The sequence below is a fragment of the Octopus bimaculoides genome, chromosome 26 (assembly GCF_001194135.2).
Source record: "Octopus bimaculoides isolate UCB-OBI-ISO-001 chromosome 26, ASM119413v2, whole genome shotgun sequence".
Classification (NCBI taxonomy): domain Eukaryota; kingdom Metazoa; phylum Mollusca; class Cephalopoda; order Octopoda; family Octopodidae; genus Octopus; species Octopus bimaculoides.
The window spans coordinates 18,741,948-18,765,154 of NC_069006.1; the positions used below are offsets into that span (position 1 = coordinate 18,741,948).

Here is a 23,207-nt window from a genome sequence, read left to right on the forward strand (position 1 = left end):
ATATATACAGGGTGTGATGGGCAAATTTTTGCCATTTTATATTTTTAATTTATTGCATGCACATTGTTTATTTTTGATTTTATCGACTATACAGTATAGTAGGGTCAGTTGGGTACCATCTGTGAGAAAAACAGCACCATGCTGCAATTCACTCTGCCAAAAATTTGAAAATGACATGCTGTACTGCTTGGCGTTCATGCCAAAAGCTCCAATATGAACATTTCAGAGTGTTTGGGTGTCAATCTGAGGACAGTGCAATCTAAGTACATGTACCGAGAGTGATAAAAGTCAATCCAGTCAACATCATGGTGTCTGGAGTGATCACAAGTGATGGTGACGTTATCATTATTATCATCATTTAACATCCATCTTCCATGCATGCATATATATATATATATATATATATATATATATATAGGTAGGGGGCTCCGAAAGGGGTCTCAGGGAGTAGTGTCCATGCCTTCCTGAGCTAGTTTTCCACCACATTTCTTAAAAATCATGGTAGAGGCCTTGGTCTCAGGATCACTTATGTCTAGAAACTGAGGTTGGGGGTAAGCAAGGGCATGCTCCCCATAGAAAATCCAGCTCCAAAAAAGCCTCATGATAGCAAGGGAGAATGGGCACCAGCCAGCCCATAGGTTGAGCTGCCTGCCTCAGTTGCTATGACATTGAGGTAGATCCAGCTACCCCCATTAATGGGGACAAAACCCAGATTTAAAACACTGGATGATATATGAAGAGAGAGGATACCTACCTTTCATACCACCACTATCATCTTTGGTGACCACAGTCTGTGTATCTGCAATCATACAACAGAAATCATGAAAATTAATACATTTAACATATTACTATAGACACATCATCAGAGACCAGTGTGCTGCAGCTCAGCAGATTTGAACAAGGTGGGTGATTCTGCTAGTGACTTACTTTGACTGAAAGCAGGTTAAAGATACTCTGAAAAATTGATATGAAATTAGTGATATTCTGTCACTATATGAAATAAAATAAAAAATAGCTTTAACTTAGGTGCAGGTATGACTATGTGGTAAGAAGTGTGCTTCTCAACTACATAGTCCAGGTTCAGTCCCACTCCATGGCAACTTTGGAAAGTGTCTTCTCCTATAGCCTTGGGCCAACCAAAGCCTTGCAAGTAGATTTGGCAGACAGAAACTGAATGAAGCCCATTATATATGTAATTATTTATCGAACCTGTTACTTACTCTATCAGTCTGTGTTGCTGAACTGCTATGTTACAAGGATGAACACAAACACGAAAACACACACAGATACATATCACAGGTTTTTATCAGTTTTTGTTAACCAAATCCACATGAAAGGCGTTGGTCAGCCCAAAGTGCCACATAGCAGAACTGGAACCATGTGGTTGAAAAGCAAACTTCTGACCACACCTGCACCTAAAAAATGTGAAATGGTTACAGCACCTAGGTTTCCCAAGTGGTCACATATCTAAGTACTAACAAGTCACGACATTGCTTAACTTAGGTGACCGAATGAGAACTGGTGCTTTCAACATGATATACCATAAAATATATTTGTTTATTTTTTGTGTGATGTTATTTTTAATTTTGATTCATTAAACCGACCATAGTTTCAGTAATTACAATTTTCAAACTGAAATTAAACAAAATAAAAAAAAAAATTGGTTAAAACAATGACAACAAAAAGCTAATATAAAAAAGGTACCAATCAAATGTTAATTGAGACAGTTATTGTTTTCTCTCTGCATTGTAGCGTTTGCCTGGAATAAAGTCAACTATGGTCTTTACTAAATCATGCATATGTTCAGATGTTGGAGACTACTGCTTATGAAGATTAGCGGGCAATATCATATCTAAAGGGAGTCTTTGTTATCTTATTGCAAGGCTAATCTCAGTTCATCAAGATTATTTAACTCACCATATTACATATGTGAATCCCTACCATATGAGTATTCACCATAAAGAAAGCTCAAACTAGTTCCATTCACAAAGCTTGGCTCAATTCAAGTATATAGTAGAAAGTGCTTTCCCAAGATATCATGCAGAGGATTTGAAACTGTGATTTTGGAATTCTGAAGAGGACTTTATGACCTATCAACATGCCTGTACCGAACCCTACCTCCACTTTTTTCTGTAAAACATTCAGATGTCAAGTTAAATAAAGTCCTATTCACACAAACACATACACAGAGAGTGATAAAGAAAGAGATCATTACCCCAGACTCAGTAACATTTTAAGCAGGCTCTTGTGACATTTTAAAATTCTAGCACACAAACGTATACACCTACACACGCACACATATATACACGTACACGAATACATACACTTGCATATATATGTATATTATATATATATGCATCCACATATGAATAAATACACACCTATATATATATATATATATATATATATATATATATATATACACACACACACATACATACATACACACACACACATATACACACATACACACAAGTATACATCAACTTAAATCATTTCAAGTTATGCATCTTCAACTTTATATTCTTTCTTTTAAGAAATTTAAAAAAACAAAAAAACCCTCTAAACTTCAGTCAATTTATCCAACTTCATGTTGGTCTCAGCAAAGATATTTAAAAGCAGACAAACTAGAAAAAACACCTAAAAACTAATACTGAATGGAAAATCAAATAAAATATATGTGAAAATATGTAAAAACCATTTATTAAAACAGATACAAGCTAATAAAGTTTTTTAAAGATTTATTTTCACACTACATTGTTGTAAGTTGAGGTACATCTGTAAATACGCACGCACACATATATTATATGTATATACATTTGGTGATGCAAACAGGCAAAAATAGAACTTAAAACATGAGTGTGTGTGTGTGTATATACTGTATAGACACACACACATCACACTGATTGTGTGTGTGTTTATTTCCAGAATGACTTTTTGGTATGGTAAACAAGACTCTTTCAAAACACCAACAATAAGATGACACCTAGTAACAATAACCCTGTTTGTCAGTGACCTTTTAAAGATCACAACCCATTACTTACTAACTACTACTACTACCACTGCTACTACTACTTGCAACTTCTGTTTATTTATGCAGTAGGTGTGGCAGAAATGGTAGCGTGCTATGCCATGAAAGAATGGAAGGGTGAACTAAATTGCTTAGCAATATTTTAATTACATTTCTTTGCAGTTCAAATCCCACTCAAATCAACCTTGCCCTTTTATCCTTCAGTGGGATCAAAGAAATAATTACCATTATAGGTGCCAGGCGTGGCTATGTGGAAAAGTAGCTTGTTTCTCAATGACATGACCCTAGGTTCAGTCTTACTGTGTGTCACCTTGGGCAAGTATCTCTTACTGTTGCCTTAGCCAAAGAAAGCCGTGTGAGTGGATTTGGTAGAAAGAAACTGAAAGAAGCCTGCCGTATGTATATATGTGCGTGTCTGTATTTTTCCACGCACCCACCTGCACTGCTTGACAACCAGTGTTGGTTTGTTTGTGTCCCCATAGCTTAGTGGTTTGGCAACAGAGACTGGAAGAACAGGCTTTAAAAAAATAAGTACTTAGTTTGATACATGTAACTAAGAAGTTCTTCAAATCAGTGCCCCGGCATGTCTGCAGTCTAATGACTGAAACAAGTAAAAAAAATAAAGGATAAAGATAAGTGCAGATATGGCTGTGTGGGTAAGAAGCTTGTTTCCCAACCACATGGTCCTGAGTTCAGTCCCACAGTGTGGAAACTTGGGTATGTGTCTTCTATTACAGCCTTGGTTTGACCAAAGCCTTGTGAGTGAATCTGGTAAACAGAAACTAAAAGATGTGTGTGTGTGTCTTTGTGTTTGTTCCCCACCGCTTCTTGACAACCATTGTTGGTTTGTTTATGTCCTTATTAGTTAGCAGTTCTGCAAAAGAGACCAATAGAATAAATGCTAGACTTAAAAATAAGCAATGGAGTTGATTCATTTGACTAAACCCTTCTAGGTGGTGTCTCAGCATTTATGTACAACAGTCTTTGTGATGACATACCAACATCTACCATCTCCACAATTTTACTTGGATGCATTAATTTCATAACACCTATATCAGATGGAGAAAGTTCATAACACCTGTATTAGATGGAGAAAACAACAACCTGGTTTTTGTCAAAGATACTATTGTCTATAATTTCCAAATGAATTCTTTGTACACTATGATTTGAAATCAGTCTACATTTAGTCATATCAATTGGGCTAATGGAAAAAAAAAAGACATGCAATGCAGAGTAAATATAATGAAATATCAAAATTAACAAAAAAGAAAATCGAAACTAAATTACTAAAAAAGAAGAAACATAACTAAAAATAGGAAAAACAAAATAAGATCTTTCTAGAAGGATCTCTCAAACATTACTATTAAAGAAAGAATACACTTTTTAAAAGATATATGAAATGGTACCACTAAACAAAAAATTAAATTTTAAAAATATTAAAAAATATATGTGGGAGGAGTGATAATATGCTTAATGCAACAAGCCACAAAAGTTTTTGCTTAATTAAAAATCAAAAAAAAAAAATAGTAGTGAAGAGAAATAAATTAAATTGTTAGCTTTAATGATTAATCCTTTCTAAGGGAGGTAACTTCAAAATTTGAATTGATTAAAATTTTTTATGTAGACATAAAGTGGAGGGAGTGAGTCAGATCTTTGGTAAGTAGTATAACTCTGAATATGTTCTGATCTTTTTAGACTTCATCAGCAACAAATAGTCTCACCACTATTTGCCAGATCCTGGATCAATGACAATTATCCACAAGTGTAATTTTAATAAACCAAGCATTTTATGGCTCACTGCATTAAGTATATTAGCCTTCTACTTAACTATGTTTTTCAAGCATAATGTTGCCTAGGTAATTTGCTACCTATCTCCACCTCCAATACCACCATTCATTCCTATAAAACAAAAAGTAGTTTTCTAAAATTATCTACCAAACTTGATATCACAGCACCCAATTGAAAGTATTACCTGTCTTCTCTTCTTGATTCTCTTTTGATTCTGTCTTAGACTCATTGCATTCATCTGGAATTTTTGTAACATCAAATATCAAAATGAGATAAGTGGTGGAATTTTGGTGAAGAGCATCTGAGAACATATCATTTGCCATAATGAAATTCTTGCTCCCCACCCTCCACCAATTTTCCACCACAAAATCATCAAAAACCAAGTATTCTTTCACAGAACATTGCAAATATTTTTCTCTGTGAATCAAAGAATTTTCTGCTCAATCATAGAATTTTTTAACAAAAGACACCTTTTAGGAACTGATGTCATAATTCAGCTTTTAAATATTTAAGGAATGAAGGAAAGAGCTACCTTTGGACAAGGTGTCAATCTGTCTTCGAAAGTATTCACCGAAGAATTTGTTTCTCCTTACACACTGATATATAAAGTGAAGAATCTAGAATTATGGGGTTTGCTCAAAATACAAGGAACTATGTTGCAGTGAACTTGACCTCAAAACTCGAGTGGGTGGCCCAATAGTGTATCCACCTTGACATTTTTGCATCTACTTAAAAGCAAGTACAAGGAGTAATGAAAATGCTGCAATTAATAAGGTGAATGTGAAAAATATAAGCACATATAGAGATTCTAACATATAATAGTAAAGTGGGATAAAGGAGGAATATATAGAGAGAAAAATATGATGAAGATATCACTGTAAAGACACTAGAGGATAATAAATATAGTAATTAGTTAAAAGACTGATGTTAATGAGTGGTAAGGGGATGTTACAGTAAGTATTATAGTGTTATATTTTGAGCTACTCAACAGGTAAACTTGAATCTATCAACCTACTGTAGCAGTGTTAAGTTTACTTATTGCTGCATGTGTGTGTGTGCATGCATGTGCATATGTGTTTGCACACACACATATATATATATATCAGTTTATATGGATTATATAGATTGTGTCAATAGCTTGTCAGCATACAGTAGGCTAGTCTAGAACACTCAAAGGAAAAAGTAATTGACCAATAAAATTTATTAATCAATGTATGACGATTCAGGTTGTCCTATTTTCAAATATTGGCACAATTGATTTTGATAATTGACAGTTATGTACCAGATGCAGGGATAGATTATCTTTTTATTATGATGTAATGCCAATATAGTTTGATGGATATTTCCTTCCAAACCATAAATTGAACTGAACTGTGTTTATCCATCCTTATTATACATACATACATGCATACATATATATATATATGAAAAGCTACTAATTATATGTATACATACACATACACACACAGATACATGTTTTTTTATATATATATATATATATATATATATATATATATATAAAAGATCTTTTGTGAGTGGAGGGGGCTTTGGAGGAGGTGACAAGGTGATGAAAATTTAGAGTGTGACAGAGAGGTAGAAATAGGTGTCTTATATAAAGTAAAGCTGGCTGGCCTAGTGGTTAGGGTATTGCACTCATGATTGCAAATTCATAGTTTCAATTCCCAGACCAGCCATACATTTTGTTTTTGAGCAAAACACTTCATTTCACATTACTCCAGTCCACTCAGCAGTAAATGGGTGACCTTGGCAACAGATCTGGCATTCTATCCAGGGGAAATTCAATAGCTGCAACAATGTGAGGAGGTACAATGTGGCCAGGGGTGTGTAACAATGTCTGATAGTCTGGTCAAGATAGATAGACAGAGAGAGATAGAAAGGTATATATTCATATATTTATTAATGCTTACTGTTAGAATTATTGGTATCCTGAAAACTCAGGCTAAGGATTCAATAAATCCCAAATTCTGATTAAATGTAATTTCTTTGAGCACTTTTTCTTTCTTCTTCACTTTTAAACACAAGAATTCACCAATTCATATGTTTGTGCATGTGTGTGTATGTGTATATTAGTATATATAGTCAACAGATGAGATACAGAGATTCTCAGTATAGAAAACACTTAGTAGCACTCAAATGATTCAAACTTAGACTCCAATGTCTTTACGAGGGACCAATTCTATGAGGTAAAGAGTGGCTATAAGTGGCATCCAGGTAAGCAGATACATTTGTATATATGTATATATTAGTATATATGTGTACCACATATCTTAAGTAACCACACTATACACAGTATGTATGTAAGTATGTGTTTGTGCGTGCACGTATGTGTGTATTGAATTTCTTGCTGATACTAAATTCAAGATGGGTGTATGTTGATAATTCCAGTAAGCCATATAATGCCAACTCTAATTTACTGTTTGTAGTCACAGACAAATGTAATCAGAAGCTTCAGCTAAAACCTTCTTCACTGTTTTGCAATGCAACAGTAACTAGAATAAGTTCTAAAGAAACATATTTCCTTTATCATGGTATAGTTCTATATTCTGTTTGCAGACCAACTCTGAGGAATCAAGTTTCAGCAACTGGTGGCAGTGGTTTTAGCGTGTGAATTCTTTGCTTTTGTATATATTGGCTTTTTAATGCTGAATGTCAGTGAGGGAAGAAGTGAGCCAATGCAAGGTGCTTCATATATGTGGTTGGTCGACATTGCTAGAAATAGCCCCCCCCCATTTCTCTAGGCCTACATCCTCTGTCATCATCAACACCATTATTGTTTAATGTCCATGTTCTATGCTGGCATGAGTTGGACAGTTTGACAAGGAACTGCAGGGTCCATGGATTACATCATGCTCTTGTGTCAGCTTTGGCATAGTTTGTGTGGCTGGATGCCTTTCTTAATGCCAACCACTTTGCATAGACTTCTGAGGACTTTTCTCATGCCACCAGCACTAGTGAGGTCACCATACAGCTTGCAAGCCTATAAAACCTAATGGGAGGGGCTTTATGTTAGCAGATGAGGGTTAAAATATAAAAGTGGTGTGACAGAGAAGATTCCTGTAGGGGAACCACATGTCTACTCACATTTAAATAAGAAATTTTAAAAAATGGTTGGGTACCATTGGATAATGTAATAGTCTTTGGTCTATAAAAGATGAGATGATCATGGCTAGAATAACTTTGAATTTTGTAGGCTTTTTGGTTAGGGCTGATGTTGGGCAATACAACAACAATGTCAGTTAATGGTGGTAGGGAGCCAACAAAAGGGTCTTGTTAGGTTCTTTGGCTTGTTATTTCTAGCAGGTGAAGCAACTACACACTCTCTCTCTCTCTCTCTCTCACACACACACACACATATAAATATCTATATGAGTGTGTGTGTATATATATATATATATATATATGAATGTATATATAACACACACACACATATATATACATATGTATATATATAAATGTACATACATAATATACATGTATATATGTGTCTGTATATATGTTTATGTATATAGATGCATGTGTATATATATGTTTATATACATATATATATATATATATATATATATATATGTATGTATGTGTATGGCTGCTCCACATCAAAAGAGGTTAGCTAGGCAATAATCTTCACTGAAGTATAAATGAAAACGTCCATTAAGTTACGAAAGAATCCTCCACAAATAAACACTAAAAGAGAAAAAGTGTTTCAACAGTGTAATAAAGTTGTCATTGTAAAAACAAAGAAAAAAAACTAGAGACACAGGCTACAAAAAAAGTTACTATTTAGAGTCACAGGAATGTTAGAATTATTCTGTAGACATCAGTTGAAACGGTAGAGAGTAAATGAGGAGAGAATATGTTATAGTAAATAAACACTGTCGAATGTTAGTTAAAAGAGACTTATTACTATGAAATGATAAAGAGGCCACAGTCAAGTTACCAGAATGATAAGAAATAGTGACAATATGTTAGATTAACACAAGAGTAAGAGATTATAAAGATGCTATAGAAAATATACTATAATAAGAGAAATATAGAAACTGATGTTAAAATATAGACACTAATGAGAAGGGGCAAAAGAGGTTTCTACAAATATAATTGTGTTAGTTATCATTGAAATATTACATAGGATGATCTAGTATAGATAGAGAACTAAGATAGGAAACTGGTCATCTGACATAACATCTACCAAACTACTTGGGACAGGAACTAATCTTACCAATATTCTCTTTATCACCTTCACCAGATTTACTGGTTTCTGAATCCTTGTTCTTATTGACATCGTCTGTAAAATCCCCTGATTTTTCAGTTCCCTCTTTTGGTGAGTCTGGAATTAAGATGTTGCTATGGTTACAGAAGCACAGTCTAACTAAACAAAATGGTGTACCTAGCAAGACTGAATATTGTGTAGAAATTTTTATGGCAACAGTTTGTGGTTTAACTAGATTAGACCTGTTAACTACAATGACTACTGTGTAGATATTTCCATGGTAACAGGTTGTAGTATAACCAGTCTTTGGATACTGATGACATACACACATGTACATATATATATGTACATACATATACATATATGTGTGCGTATATAAATATATATATATATATATATATATATATATATATATATATATATCTGTGTGTATGTACAACGGTGAGGTATATAAGCGAAGATACTTATGTTAGAAAAATATCATGTACAAACAAATGGTAACAAAGATCTCAGTTAATATTATGTCATTGTCAAAACACAATAAAGAGAGAAATATTGACAATTATAAGGAATGCATCATTTAGAGTAATGAGAATGTTGGTGTTTTTCATTAAACATCTGTTACTAACCTTTTGTTACCATATTTCTATTGAAATAAAACTGTCTTCATTTCAATTAATTTTGAAAACAATGAAGAATTTAATAAAATAACCTGGTTATTATTAATTAAGCTGCTGTTTGGAACATAAATTAATATGAAATTTTGATGGAAAGTTTGTTTCAGATCACTTTAAAATATGAAGTTTGTATCAAAGAAACAGAGCTGCTTTCAGGTGGGTTGGAATGAAAGGGATTAAAGACCAGAGGGTTAGAGTTGATGGAATATATGAATCTACCTTGGCAGCTGTCTATTTTATTAAAAGACAGCTTCTTAATGACGAAGATGCCACAATTAAATTGTTTAACTGATCAAAGATATCAACACTATGTTGTATTCATGCAGATTCTAAAATGTTACTATGGTTCTCTAGAAAATACACTACTATCAAAGAAATGTAGAGGTTGTTAAAATGTAGACACTATTGAGTGTTTATGTTTCAATAAAGATTATTGTTATATATAATTGAAATATTAGATAGGAAGATTTCTTAAAGATAGACAGCTAAGACAGAAAGTGGGCTAACATAAGCTCTACCAAACTACTTGGGACAGGAACTAATTTTACCAATATTCTCTTTATTACCTTCAGTTTTACTATTTTCTGAACAATTTTTGTTCTTATTGCCACCATCTTCTGTAAAATTCCCTGATTTATCCATTCCTTCTTTTGGTGAGTCTGGAATTAAGACAGTTTTCATGATTACAGTTAATAAGTCTAAGAAAATAATGTACCTAGTAGCAGTTGATATTGAGCAGATGCCTCAATGAAAACAGTTGATGGTCTAATCAAGTTAAACCGGTTTATTATGCTATCTACTGCATAGATTTTCCTAGAGCAAAAGCTAATCCTTCAACCTGTCTATGGAAGGTGAAAAAAATGATAACAAGGAAGAATATGCTGAGATGAAGATATCCTATGATGTATGCAAATGAAGATGGCTCTTTGCAATTTACTGTATGCGTCAAAAAGAGCTATCCCCAAAACAGACAAAAGAAGAATTAAATTGATTAATATAAATGCCATTATAACAACACAAGCAGAATAGAAATATTGTTGGTAGCTACAAGGAAGGTACAATTGGTACTATTTAAAGTAGCAAAGAATTTTGTGGAATTCATTCAAAGGATCAAATTATAGACATCAATTCAAAAGGAAGGGACTAATGGATACTAGTAAAAGTTATAGTAAATATAAACTATAAACTGTTTACATTTATTCTATAACCAAAGGATGATAAAGATGCCATAAACAAGAAACTAACATTATAAAAAATACAAACACTAGAGAGACACTAGAATACCTAAAGAGGTTATTAGAATGAAAGAAAGAGTGAAGATCTATAATAGATAAACATCTAAGATAGGGGAACTAGTGATCTGATACATCTACAAAACTAAAAGGGGCAGATTCTAGGTTCCAAGCTTACCAATATTCTCTTTATCACCTTCACCAGTTTTATTGTTTTCTGAACAATTTTTGTCCTTATTTACGTCGTCTTCAGTAGGATTCCCTGATTTTTCAGTTACTTCTAGTGGTGAGTCTGGAATTAAGATGTTGCTACAGTTACATTAGTAAAATCTAACTAAACATTATGATGTGCCTATTAAATGTGAATGTTGTGTAGATATATCTGTTGCAATCTAACAAGATCAGAACAGTTTACTATACTGTTGCCACCGATGTTGCTCTCATTCTTATTGCCATCAGTTTATATTTTGGTCTTCAAGCTTGTTCAGGTTGGACTACTGTATATGTACTTCTTTGGCAAGTTGATCATATAGCTAATCATTTGAGGTGAATGATATTCATACAGGTATAAATAAATATGTATGCGTGTGTGTATATATATATATATATATACACACACACACATATATAGATAAGGTCTCGTATAAGTAAAAAAAATACATAAGGTTACAATGAATTGTACATATAAATCATAAAAGAGAGAGATTCAATACAATGTTAATGATACCACAGCAAAAACACAAAGAGAGGAGTATAGGCACTCAGCTATAAGGAATATACTATATATGGTAACAAGGATGGGGAAGAACTGCACTATAAAGATAAAAAGATAGACATAAGTAAAAAAAAAAGGCTAGAGTCACTAAAAGATGGTAGAAAATCATCCAGGAAAAATACACTGCAGAACATTTTTTAAAAGGTTTTGTTTTTTTTTACTAAGGAATGATGTAGATGTCAGAGTGAAAACACAAGGAGAGAAATATAAACAATAATTACGAGGAAGGTACTATTTGGGGTGGACAAGAGTTTACTGAAATTCATTTCAATAATAAAAATATAGATATCAATTCAAAAGAGTAGAGACTAAATTTAAATGATTGCCGAAAATGCTTTAGTATAGTCAGGGTTGTCAAGTAAAAAGACAGCTACAGAGAAGTGATAAAGATGTCACAGTCAAGTAAATAGAATAAGAAAAAATATGAAAACATACAAGGAAATACCAAGATGCAATAGAAAATATGCTATAATCAAAGAAATGTGGAAATTGTTGAAATATAGATACTGTTGGGTGAAAAAGAAATGTTTCAGAAGTATTATTGTGTAACATATTAAAACATTATAAAGGGAAATCTAGTATAAACAGGCAACTATGATAGGGAACTGACAATCTGACAACAACACCTACAAAACTAATGCGAGCAGGTTCTAGGTTCCAATCTTACCAATTTTCTCTTTATCACTTTCACCAGATTTACTGGTTTCTGAACAATCCTTGTTCTTATTGACATCGTCTTCTATAGAATCCCCTGATTTCTCAGTTCCCTCTTTTGGTGAGTCTGGAATTTAGATGTTGGCTATGGTTACAGAATCAAAGTCTAACTGAACAAAATGGTGTACCTAGCAAGATTGAATATTGTGTAGATATTTCTATGGCAACAGCTGGTGGTCTAACTAGATCAGACCTGTTAACTACACTGACTACTGTGTAGATATTTCTAAACAGCTTGTTGTCTAACCATTTTAGACTAGATAAATCTACTGACAAGTGTGTAGATGATAGCATTTTCTTTGTGTGCAAAGATCATGAAGAGCAACATACCCTCAAGAGCTTATGTAAACTGATTACTGACACTGCAGGGCTTTTCTTCTTGTAGTTTTAAAATCTGAATCAAGCCATGCAATCTGATCTTACTCTTTAGATTTTGAGGTCTGATCACAGTCGCTCAGTGGGCTAAGACAACTGCAATAACCAGCAAGCTGTAGGTCTTAAATTTGAGTGGCTTTCTCCAAGGTGAACTGCCTTATAGGGCTGGAGAACTATTCAGGTGTTCCTGGAGGTGTGTCAAAGAGGGCACTGAACTACCTGAGAGATTCTACTTCTCAATTTGTTATTGGGGTTGACTCCCCAAGCTTTTGCCTTTCCTTACATGTGTAGATAATTCCATAAAAACAGTAGAGCTTCTAACCAGTCTTGAGAGACTGTTTATGATGATATTGCTGTCAGGGCGCATATACAGCAAAGTGGTCTATAAATGAAGACATACATTAAGTTACAATGAGTCATGTACAAACAAAAAAATGAGACAGATTCAATAGAATGTTAGAGATGCCACTGCAAAAACACAAGAAGGAGAGAAGTATAGGCACTTAGCTATAGGAAGGTACTATTTAGGGTAATAAGGATGGTGAAAAACTGCATTATAATGATAAAAATATAAATACCATTTAAGAAGGGCAGAGAAACTAAAAGATGATAGAAAGTGTAAACGTGGTACAAGCTGTCGTTTTTTTTTCTTTGGTGCAGGTGTCAATGTGTAGAAAGAAGCTTGTTTCCTAACCATGTGGTGTTGGGTCCAATCCCACTGCATGGCACCTTGAGCAAATTTTTTCTATTACAGCCCCGGGTCAGCCAAAGCCTTGTGAGTGGATTTGATAGATGTAAACTGAGAGAATCCCCCCCACCACCACCACCACTACTGCTTGACAACAAGTGTTGGTTTCTTTATGTCCTTCTGACTTAGCAATTCAGTAAAACAGAGACTGATCGAATAAGTATCAGGCTTAAAAATAAGCACTTGGGTCAATTCACTTGACTAAAACATTCAAGGTGGTGCCCCAGCATGACCAAAGACTGAAACAAATAATAATAAAAGCCAGAAGATGGTGATAATGTAAAAGTTTTACTGTAAAATATACAGTAAAAATATACTGTAGAATGTTTAATGAAAGATTAGTTACTAAAGGATTATGTAAATGCTATTGTGAAAACTCAAGAAGGAAAGAAATATAGACACTAGTTACTAGGAAGGTACTACTTGGGGCTTACAAAGGTTTATTGAAATTTATCAAAATTACAAGGGTAAAAATATAGACACCACTTCAAGAGAGTAGAGTCTAAATGATGGTAGAAAGTATCAGAGTAAAAACAGGCATACTTCATCATGTCTTTTTCAACTTTATATCATTTCTTTTTAAGAAATAAACCTTAACTTCTCTAGATTTATCTGACTTTACATTAGTCTCAGTAAACATATTTAAAAGTAGAACTTGAAGCACAAATAAAGTTATAAATTACAGCATAAAAATTCTTTAGGACAGAAAAAGTTAAAGGCTACATGTGGGACTTAAAGCCACAGTAGATCTACAGGAGATGTAGGTTCAAATCTCACAGGCAGCCTTTGACTTTTTCTATCCAAGAAGGATTTTCAACTCAATATTTACATGCTATTATTTATAACTTTCTGTGTGCTTTGAGATGCACTATTTCCAAAAAAACAATTATTTCACATTCTCTCAAAAGTTTATAAATTCTTAAAGATTTCAACAACATACAGCTTTTGCTGGTAAGACTAAACTTTCTAAAATGTATAGAAAACCCCAAAGAACTGCTTTGGCCCAATGTTTGAAAAACCTGTCATGTTTACAGGAAATGACGGTTTGAGTCACATGAGCAGCCTTTAATGTCAACAATATTTAAAAGCATAAAAATAAAAGAAAGCATCTAAAAACCAATACTGAAGTGGAATAGCAAGGAAAGTACATGTTAAAATATGTACAAACCCTTTATTAGAATAGTTTGTCATCATCATGAACATTTAACATGTGTTTTCTAGGCTGGCATGGGTTGGATGGTTTGACGGGAGCTGGCAAGCCGGAGAGCAGCACCAGGCTCCAGTTGTCTGTTTTTGCATGGTTTCTATGCCCTTCCTAATGCCAACCACTTTTCAGAGTGTACTGGATGCTTTGTACGTGGCACCAGCACAGAAGCTTTGTATGTGGCACCAACACAGGTGCTTTTTATGTGGCACTGGCAATAGATTTTTTTTTAATGATTGTTCATGTTATGTCATTTTTCCAAGTTGAGTTGCATATCTTGGAATCAATTATTGAAATAAGATGATGTATACCTGTACTTCAAAAGAAAGTTTATTGATGGTTTTGTTAAAAGATAGCAACCCAGTGACGATAAAGATGCCAAAGTCAAATCATCATAATAATAAAAAATATCAACACTATACTAAACACACAAAGATACTAAATTATTATAAAGTGGAGAGTGTAATTACATAACAATGAAATAGAGGGTGAAGATCTATACTGGACAGAAAACTAAAATAGGAACTGACAATCTGACAAAACATCTAGCAAACTAATAGAGGGCAAAATCTAACCTTACCACTATTCTCTTTATCATTTTCACCAGTTTTACTGGTTTCTGAACAATTCTTGTTTTTATTAATGTCGTCTTCTGTAGAATCCCCTGATTTCTCAGTTACCTCTTGTTGTGGGTCTGAAATTATGATGGTTCCATAAATACAGTATCAAAATCTAACTAAACAAAATCATGTTTCTAGTTTGATATTGATTATTATGTATATAAGTGCAGATATGGCTGCAAGATTAAGAAGATTGCCTTGCTATCATGTGGTTTTGGGTTCAGTTCCATGGCGTGGCATCTTGAGTAAATGACTTCTATTATAGCCCCAGGTTAACTAATGCCTTGTGAGTGAATTTGTTAGACAGAAACTATGTGGAAGCCCAGCATGTGTATGTAACTTTGTGTTGTGTTTGTCCCCACTCCACAAGTACTGGTATTGATTTGTTTGACTAAACTCTTCAAGGCAGTGCTCAAGCATGGCCACAGTCCAAAGACTGAAACTAGTAAGAGATAAAAGATACATATTATACATGCTTATAAAGTTTTGTATATTTATAGTTAATATACTGAAGGCTTTGGTTCGCCTGGGGCTGTAGTAAAAGACACTTGCCCAAAATGACATGCAGTGGGACTGAAACCACAGCCTTGTGGTTAGGAAGTAAACTTCTTCTTACACAGTTTCACTGTGTATATGTATATTAGATTACAAAGGACAAATGATAAACTGGCTTTCTCATTTGTCTTTTAAAGACCTGGCCAAGTCAGCAGGAAATGATGTAAGCTTTCTGATCCAGTTGTCATAGCCAGAGATTCAGGATATGAGGTTTGAAACCTTGATGGAGTAAGGCAGGACCTTGGTATGGTAATGTAGGATCTTGTTTGCTGGGAGAGGTTAGAGAGGTTTGTCCCAACTGGAGTTGTCAAATGATGATGTCAATGAGTTATACACAAACCAAAAGTATAAAGAGAATTTCATCAGAATGATAAAGATATCATTGTGAAAACACAATAAAAGAGAGAAATATAGTCATTGGTACTAGGAAGGTATTATTTATGATAACAAAATTTGGTTGTGATTTATTACAAGGATAAAAGATAGAGATGTCATTTAAAAAGTGATTAAAAGATGGAAGAAAACAGAATGGTAAATAGTCTACAAGAGGGTTATAAACATTAGATGTAATAAGACTAGTACAGGATTTTAAATATGCCACAGACAAACGACTAGAACAATAAAAATAAACTATCAAAACTAGGTAAATATAGTCACTAAAATATTACTAAGATGCTATAGAAATTACACTATGAAAAAAGGATAGAAGGATTGTTAACATATAGACACACATGAGAGGAGAAAAAGAAGTTATATTAAATATTATTGGGTTAGATATCATTGAAATATTATAGAGGAAAATCTAGTACAGATAGAGAACTAAGACAGGGAACTGGTCATCTGACATAACATCTACCAAACTACTTGGGACAGGAACTAATCTTACCAATATTCTCTTTATCACCTTCACCAGATTTACTGGTTTCTGAACAATCCTTGTTCTTATTGGCCTCATCTTCTGTAGAATCCCCTGATTTCTCAGTTCCCTCTTTTGGTGAGCCTGGAATTAAGATGTTGCTATGGTTACAGTACCAAAGTTTAACTAAAAAGTGAAAACAATGTATCCAGCAACTTTGTTTCTCAGGTATCTGTATAGTAAAAGATGGCAGTCTAACTAGATAAGACAAGCTCATTAAGTTGACAACTGTGTAGATATTGCCATGGTAACAGCTGATGCTCTTATCAAACAAGTGTGTGTGCATGCATGTGTAAGTTGTGTAAGCTCGCATGTCATAAGGTATACCACTCAAAGGGTTTGCACGATGTGTGTGGGTGGAAAACTGGTTTAACTCTTTAGCATTTAAACCAGTCATATCTAACCCAAATATTCTACCTGTTTCATGTTTAAATTGGTCAGATCTAGCATCTCACAACTACCCAACAATGTCATTCTAAAAATAAACAATCACATTACTGAAACCTCAAAGCTACAAGATAATGCATGATCTATTCAAAACAATATGAATAAATAAGCCTTTTATTAGACAGAGTAATCTGAATGCTAATGGATTAATGGAGTACATTTCTTTTTATGCTGCACTTGTGTCAACAATTCAATTGAGTCTTTCCATGTTATACTTAACAATTGAACCAAACTCTGATTTCCCTCCATGTTGTGACAATAGTTGAACTGAGCCCTGATCCCCATTCACGTTATACCTATGTCAACAGTTGAATTAAACACTGATTCTCCTTTAGGTTATGTATGTCACAGTGCAACACCTAGGGCAGGTGTCTTCCACTATGGCCCTGAGCTGAGTAAAGCATTGTGAATGGGTTTGGTAGATGGAAGCTGAAAGAAACCTGTCGTATATGTGCATGTGAGTGTGTATGTATGTGTGCGCGTATGTGTATGTATGTGTGTGTGTATGTACATGTGTTTGTGTTTGACATAATTTGACAACCAGTATTAGCTTATGTTACTATAATTTAGTAGTTTGGCAAAAGAGACCAATAGACTAAGTACTGGGATTGATTTGTTTGACTGAACCCTTTGAGGCAGTGCTCCAGCATGGCTACAGTCCAATGACTGAGACAAGTAAAAGATAAATGATATATATTTTCTTTCACATTTTTTTCTGGGTGGATGGCGGGGAGAAGTGATGTGGAGATGTTTACTCATTAATTCTTGAAATTATTATTTTATTTTACATCGATTTTACTTCCTGTGAAAAAAGAAACAAAAATGTTGAAAGTTAGAATCCTGAAATTAGAAATAAAAAATATATATAATTATTATATAAGTGAAAAAAAAAAATGGTAAGTTAAGCTGAAATGAAAAACTTGTGTAAATCTAGATAGATAAAGTATTAATAGTATTTATAACATTAACAATAATAAAAACAGTAATAATAGTAGTAAATAATTATGATGGTAACAGTTTCAAATTTTGGTGCAGAGCAAGCAGTTTTTTTTTTTTGAAGGGAGGGGCAAGTTGATTATACTGACCCTCAATACTTGACTGGTACTTATTTTAGAGACCCCAAAAAGATGAAAGGCAAAGTTGACTTTGGTGGAATATGAGCTCAGAATGTAAAGATGGATGAAATGTTTCTAAGAATTTTGTCCAGTGTGCTAAAGGTTAAAGGTAGAACACCTACAAAAATCAGCATTGCTTGGAACTGCAAGAGTTCTCTGCAGGATTCTTGAAGCATGACCAGTAAACAAGTGTCACTTTAGTCTGCTGGCCCTGGGCAGCTGACACTTTCCATCATACCTAGCAAAATAAGCCGAGAGTTTTCATCAAATAATAATAAAATAAGTGGTCTTTTGTTGCCCTACTTTTTGAGGAAATACAGGGAGACCAACATCAGGAACTAATTCCTGATGAGATAGAAAGTAAAGTATTTTGGGGAGAACTGCAGAACATTATTATAGTTATTATTATTGCAATGAGCTGGAAGAATGGTTAATGTGCTGGACAAAATACATAGTGGCATTTCTTCTGGCTTTATGTTCTGAGTTCAAATTCTACTGGTATCAACTTTGCCCATCATCCTTTCAGGGTTGATAAAATAAGTACCAGTTCAACACTGGGATTGATATAATCAACTGACCCCCTACCCATAAAATTTCAGGCCTTATGCCAATAGTAGAAAGAATTATTATTACCATCATAAACAAAAACAAAAAAAAAACTGACCTATTTTAACAAAATAAACTAAGAGACAAACAAATATTGTGTCCTTTTCTTCTTCTTCTGACAAGTATTAACAATGGAAAGGTGAGTGGATGTGTAACCCTTCACTCACTCCACAAAAATGAATGAAAATACACCAATGATTGTGAAATAAAGAATATGGGATTTGGTGAGTTCTCTTCTCGGCAAGAGGCTAGAAGGGTATAAAAAGTGGGGGTGGGGTGGAAAGAGAGAGAAATAGAATAACTGTGTGTTGTAAAATCTTGTTTTCATTTTGAATGAAATGGCAGAAGCAGTGCAACGAAAAAAAAAAAAAAACAATTTATCTTCTCCATGTTTCTTTACATGCTACAGGAGGTGTGAAGCAATTTAACATGATGCCGTGATTAGCAAAAATGTCCAGAAAGAGTACAAACCAAAAACGAGCAAATTACCAATAGTTGTACTCAGTTCTAGGAAACAGTGAAGCCATGTAAAGATTTTTGTCTTTCTTTCTTTCTTTCTCTCCTTTTCTTTCATTCTTTCTGTCTCTATTTCTTACTCAATTTACTGGCCAATAATTGCATGTATGCATTCATCTGTGCATTTATGCATGTGTTGTTTGTATACGCACACTGACAGCTCAAAAAGTAAATAGACACCCCTACATACTGTTGTTATCTGTGCAGTCACTACTCCTGAGTGTGATACACAAATGGGTTAGATAATTAAAAACTGCACAAGGCATGTCTACTAAATACTAGACTAAGTATCTAAATACGTCAATTGACATTTTGTTTCACGAAATCAATTTTTCAAAAGTAATGGTGTCTATTTAAATTTGAGATGTGTATGAGAGTAAATATTGTATAAATGTGTGTAGGAATGTGTAAGTGGGTGAGTGTGTGTGCACATTTATATACATGCACATATATGCATGTATGCATAACTGTAAATGTATGCAATGTACATGTGTGTACTTATGCACAAGAGTATATATGTGTTTAAAGTGCATATATGTCTTTATGTATAAGTGTTCATGTGTGAGTATATGTGGATGTGTGTGTGGGTGAGTGTGTATATTTTTGTGTGTGTATGTGCATATATACACGTGTATATGTATTCATGCATGAGTGAGAATGTGTGTATGTATGTGTGCATGTGTATGTGCATGTATGCATATGTAGATCTGCTCGTGTATATATGTGAACTCAGCGTAGCTGAATAGTTAGAATGTTCACTTGCAATCTCAAGGTCCCAGGTTCAATTCCACTTCATGGCACCTTAGGCAGGCGTCCTTTCCCATAGCCTTGGGTCAACCCAAGCCTTATGAGTGAAACTGGTAAGATGGAAGCTGCTTGGAAGGCTATCCTTTTAACTGGAGTGTACCTGTAATTCAAACGTCCAGCCTTGTTGCACATATTACTGAGCCAAGTTGATTCCACTTGAAGGTTACATTAATATTGAATATGTCTGTAGAATATAACGTTCAAAGTATTACAGACGCTGATTCGTGTGTGTGTGTGTGTGTGTGTAAGTATGTAGTAATTATATACCTAATTATAATTATATAAATATTTATGAGAAGATAGCTTTATGCATTATATACATATAATACATACATCTATATATACATGTCGTACACGGTTGCAGATATATATATATATATGTTTGTGTGTGTGTGTGTGTGTATATATATATATATATATGTGTGTGTGTGTGTGTGTGTGTGTATACATGTGTGTGTACATATATATATATATGCATGACTAGATACATAGAATTATATATGCATAAAATACCTCATATACTATGCACGTACACTCATGCACATACAAGCACACACATACCCACACTCACCCACCCACTCACACATATGCACATTCTTTTCCATAGTTCTGCAGGTGTGTTTAGATATTAGTAAGCAGTTATCAGTTTTCTTTTTTTTTTTTTTTTTTTTTTTTTTTTTTTTTTTTTTGTTTTTGCCTTTGTAAACCTCCTCCTCGTCCTTTTCCCCCTCCTCATCATCATCAACATAACAAACTCTGAAGCAGAAAACGATCAGCCCATCATAACATCAGCAATCTGCAGCAACAGGCAGTGTAGAGCAATAGCAGAAAATGTGCAGCATAGTTTATTTTATTAATTTATTTGCTTATTTATTATTTCTTCTTTTTCTTTCTTTTGTGCAGACGGCGATGGTGGTGGGGAGTGGGGAATGTCTGTCATGCGCCAGGAATCCTACCTCCACTTGTTTCTGTAGTTGTGGTTGTGGTCACATTGTCCTTCTTCGCAAGCTGGTCGAAAGCTTCCAGCTTCCTCTTTTTCTCCTCATCAGCCATACGCTGCCGGTCCTTCAAGCCAGACTGTGATGCCTTCAGGCGTAGATCTTCCATGTCTTTGGTCAAGCTGGCATTTTCCTTGAACTGTTGCAGAACCCTCTGCTTCTCCTCATCTGCCCGTTTCACCTTTTCTTTAAGAGCATTGTCTGCAAGTTTTTCATTCTCACGGCGCTTCTCTTCCCATTCCTCTGTTTTAAGAGGAATTAATGAGCAAAAACAAAAACAATGGTTAATTTGTAGCCTTTCTTAATTTTTTTTATTTTTAAGCAGATTTTTATGAGAATTACATAAGGGGCATGAAGAGTGAAAGGCTGTAGGGTTTGGATAATTGTATGATTAATTTGGAAATATATTAGTAACTGGTGAGAAAAGATATAGATGAAATCTTAGACAAATCTTCCCTCCCTCTTTCTCTCTCCCATTCTCTTTCTCATTTATATATATATATATATATATAGGCGCAGGAGTGGCTGTGTGGTAAGTAGCTTGCTTACCAACCACATGGTTCCGAGTTCAGTCCCACTGTGTTGCACCTTGGGCAAGTGTCTTCTACTATAGCCTCGGGCCGACCAAAGCCTTGTGAGTGGATTTGGTAGACGGAAACTGAAAGAAGCCCGTCGTATATATGTATATATATATGTATGTGTGTCTGTGTTTGTCCCCCCACCATCGCTTGACAGCCGATGCTGGTGTGTTTACGTCCCCGTAACTTAGCGGTTGGGCAAAAAGAGACCAATAGAATAAGTACTAGGCTTACAAAGAATAAGTCCTGGGGTCGATTAGCTCGACTAAAGGCAGTGCTCCAGCATGGCCACAGTCAAATGACTGAAACAAGTAAGAGAGTATATATATATATATATATATATATTCATTAGCTCATCCTTAATAGTATTTCTATAGTGGGAAAAAGTGTCTGAAACCCTCCTGTTTGATGGTAGTCTCCAAGGAGACTATCTCCTCTATAACAGTTACCACAGCAAAGGTTTTCTCTTATCTGGGTGTACATGAATGCATTAAATATAAATCTTTATTAAGCTTTCAAAAAAGTATCGGCTTTAAGTATGATACACAGGGTGTTATTTTTAACTAATATTGCTTCTATCACTCATAAAAAATTTACAACCTTCTGCGTTAATAAACCACTATTGTTCCTGAAAGTTGTTTTTTATACCTTCTGCTTGAGACTTACTAATTTCCTACACCTGGATCCTTAGATCTCACCTTTACATATAACTATATATATATGTGGAGAAAGAAAAACAGAGAGAAAATGAGTGAGGGAGAAATAGAGGGTGATAGGCGACTAATACCAACAATTAATCACTGTTACCTACCACTTGTAAGGGATAAAGCAACTGGGAATAAACAATAAAGATTTAGCAGAGTCTCTTGTCAGAATCCTTAAGAATATTTATGGTAAAAATTTCTCTAAAGTAACCAAGAAATCTTTGAGACTGTAAACTTTGTAGATATCAATCAATATTTTAAAATCAAATTTGGATCTTTCATTTCCTGCAATGGAAGATTTAGAAAATTAAAACAAACCTGCAGAGAAAAACGATTTTACAAAGCTGACATAACCTTTTTTTTTTTTTTTTTTTGCTACAGACTTTGTTAAACTCTGATTGAAGACCCAAAACTAAAAGAATGTATTTAGGATTGTTGGTAATTAGGAAATATGGTTTAAATCTTTTGATACCAACTCATATGCTGTGATATCAAAGAAATCTCATAATTATTATTTATCCAAGATTAGCTACAATGTAGATGTTCCTTCATTAGTTTGATACATATATATATACA

General features: G+C 34.1%; 1 protein-coding gene across 13 annotated transcripts in view; it reads right to left on the bottom strand.

The window, feature by feature from the left end:
* LOC106870346 (muscle M-line assembly protein unc-89) overlaps positions 1-23,207 on the bottom strand; it is a 151,749-nt gene that overhangs the window by 1,220 nt on the left and 127,322 nt on the right. For 3 of the 13 annotated variants that reach the window (XM_052977071.1, XM_052977070.1, XM_052977067.1), the window contains 8 exons: positions 21,308-21,592; positions 16,831-16,944; positions 12,396-12,509; positions 11,132-11,245; positions 10,288-10,380; positions 9,054-9,161; positions 5,004-5,057; positions 755-799 (listed from right to left, as the gene is read on the bottom strand). In XM_052977071.1, the coding sequence (XP_052833031.1) occupies positions 755-799; positions 5,004-5,057; positions 9,054-9,161; positions 10,288-10,380; positions 11,132-11,245; positions 12,396-12,509; positions 16,831-16,944; positions 21,308-21,592 (927 nt within the window). Of the gene's footprint in view, positions 1-754; positions 800-5,003; positions 5,058-9,053; positions 9,162-10,287; positions 10,381-11,131; positions 11,246-12,395; positions 12,510-15,253; positions 15,464-16,830; positions 16,945-21,307; positions 21,593-23,207 lie in introns of those variants that run through there. The other 10 variants (XM_052977075.1, XM_052977069.1, XM_052977072.1 and 7 more) reach the window with 10 other exon arrangements.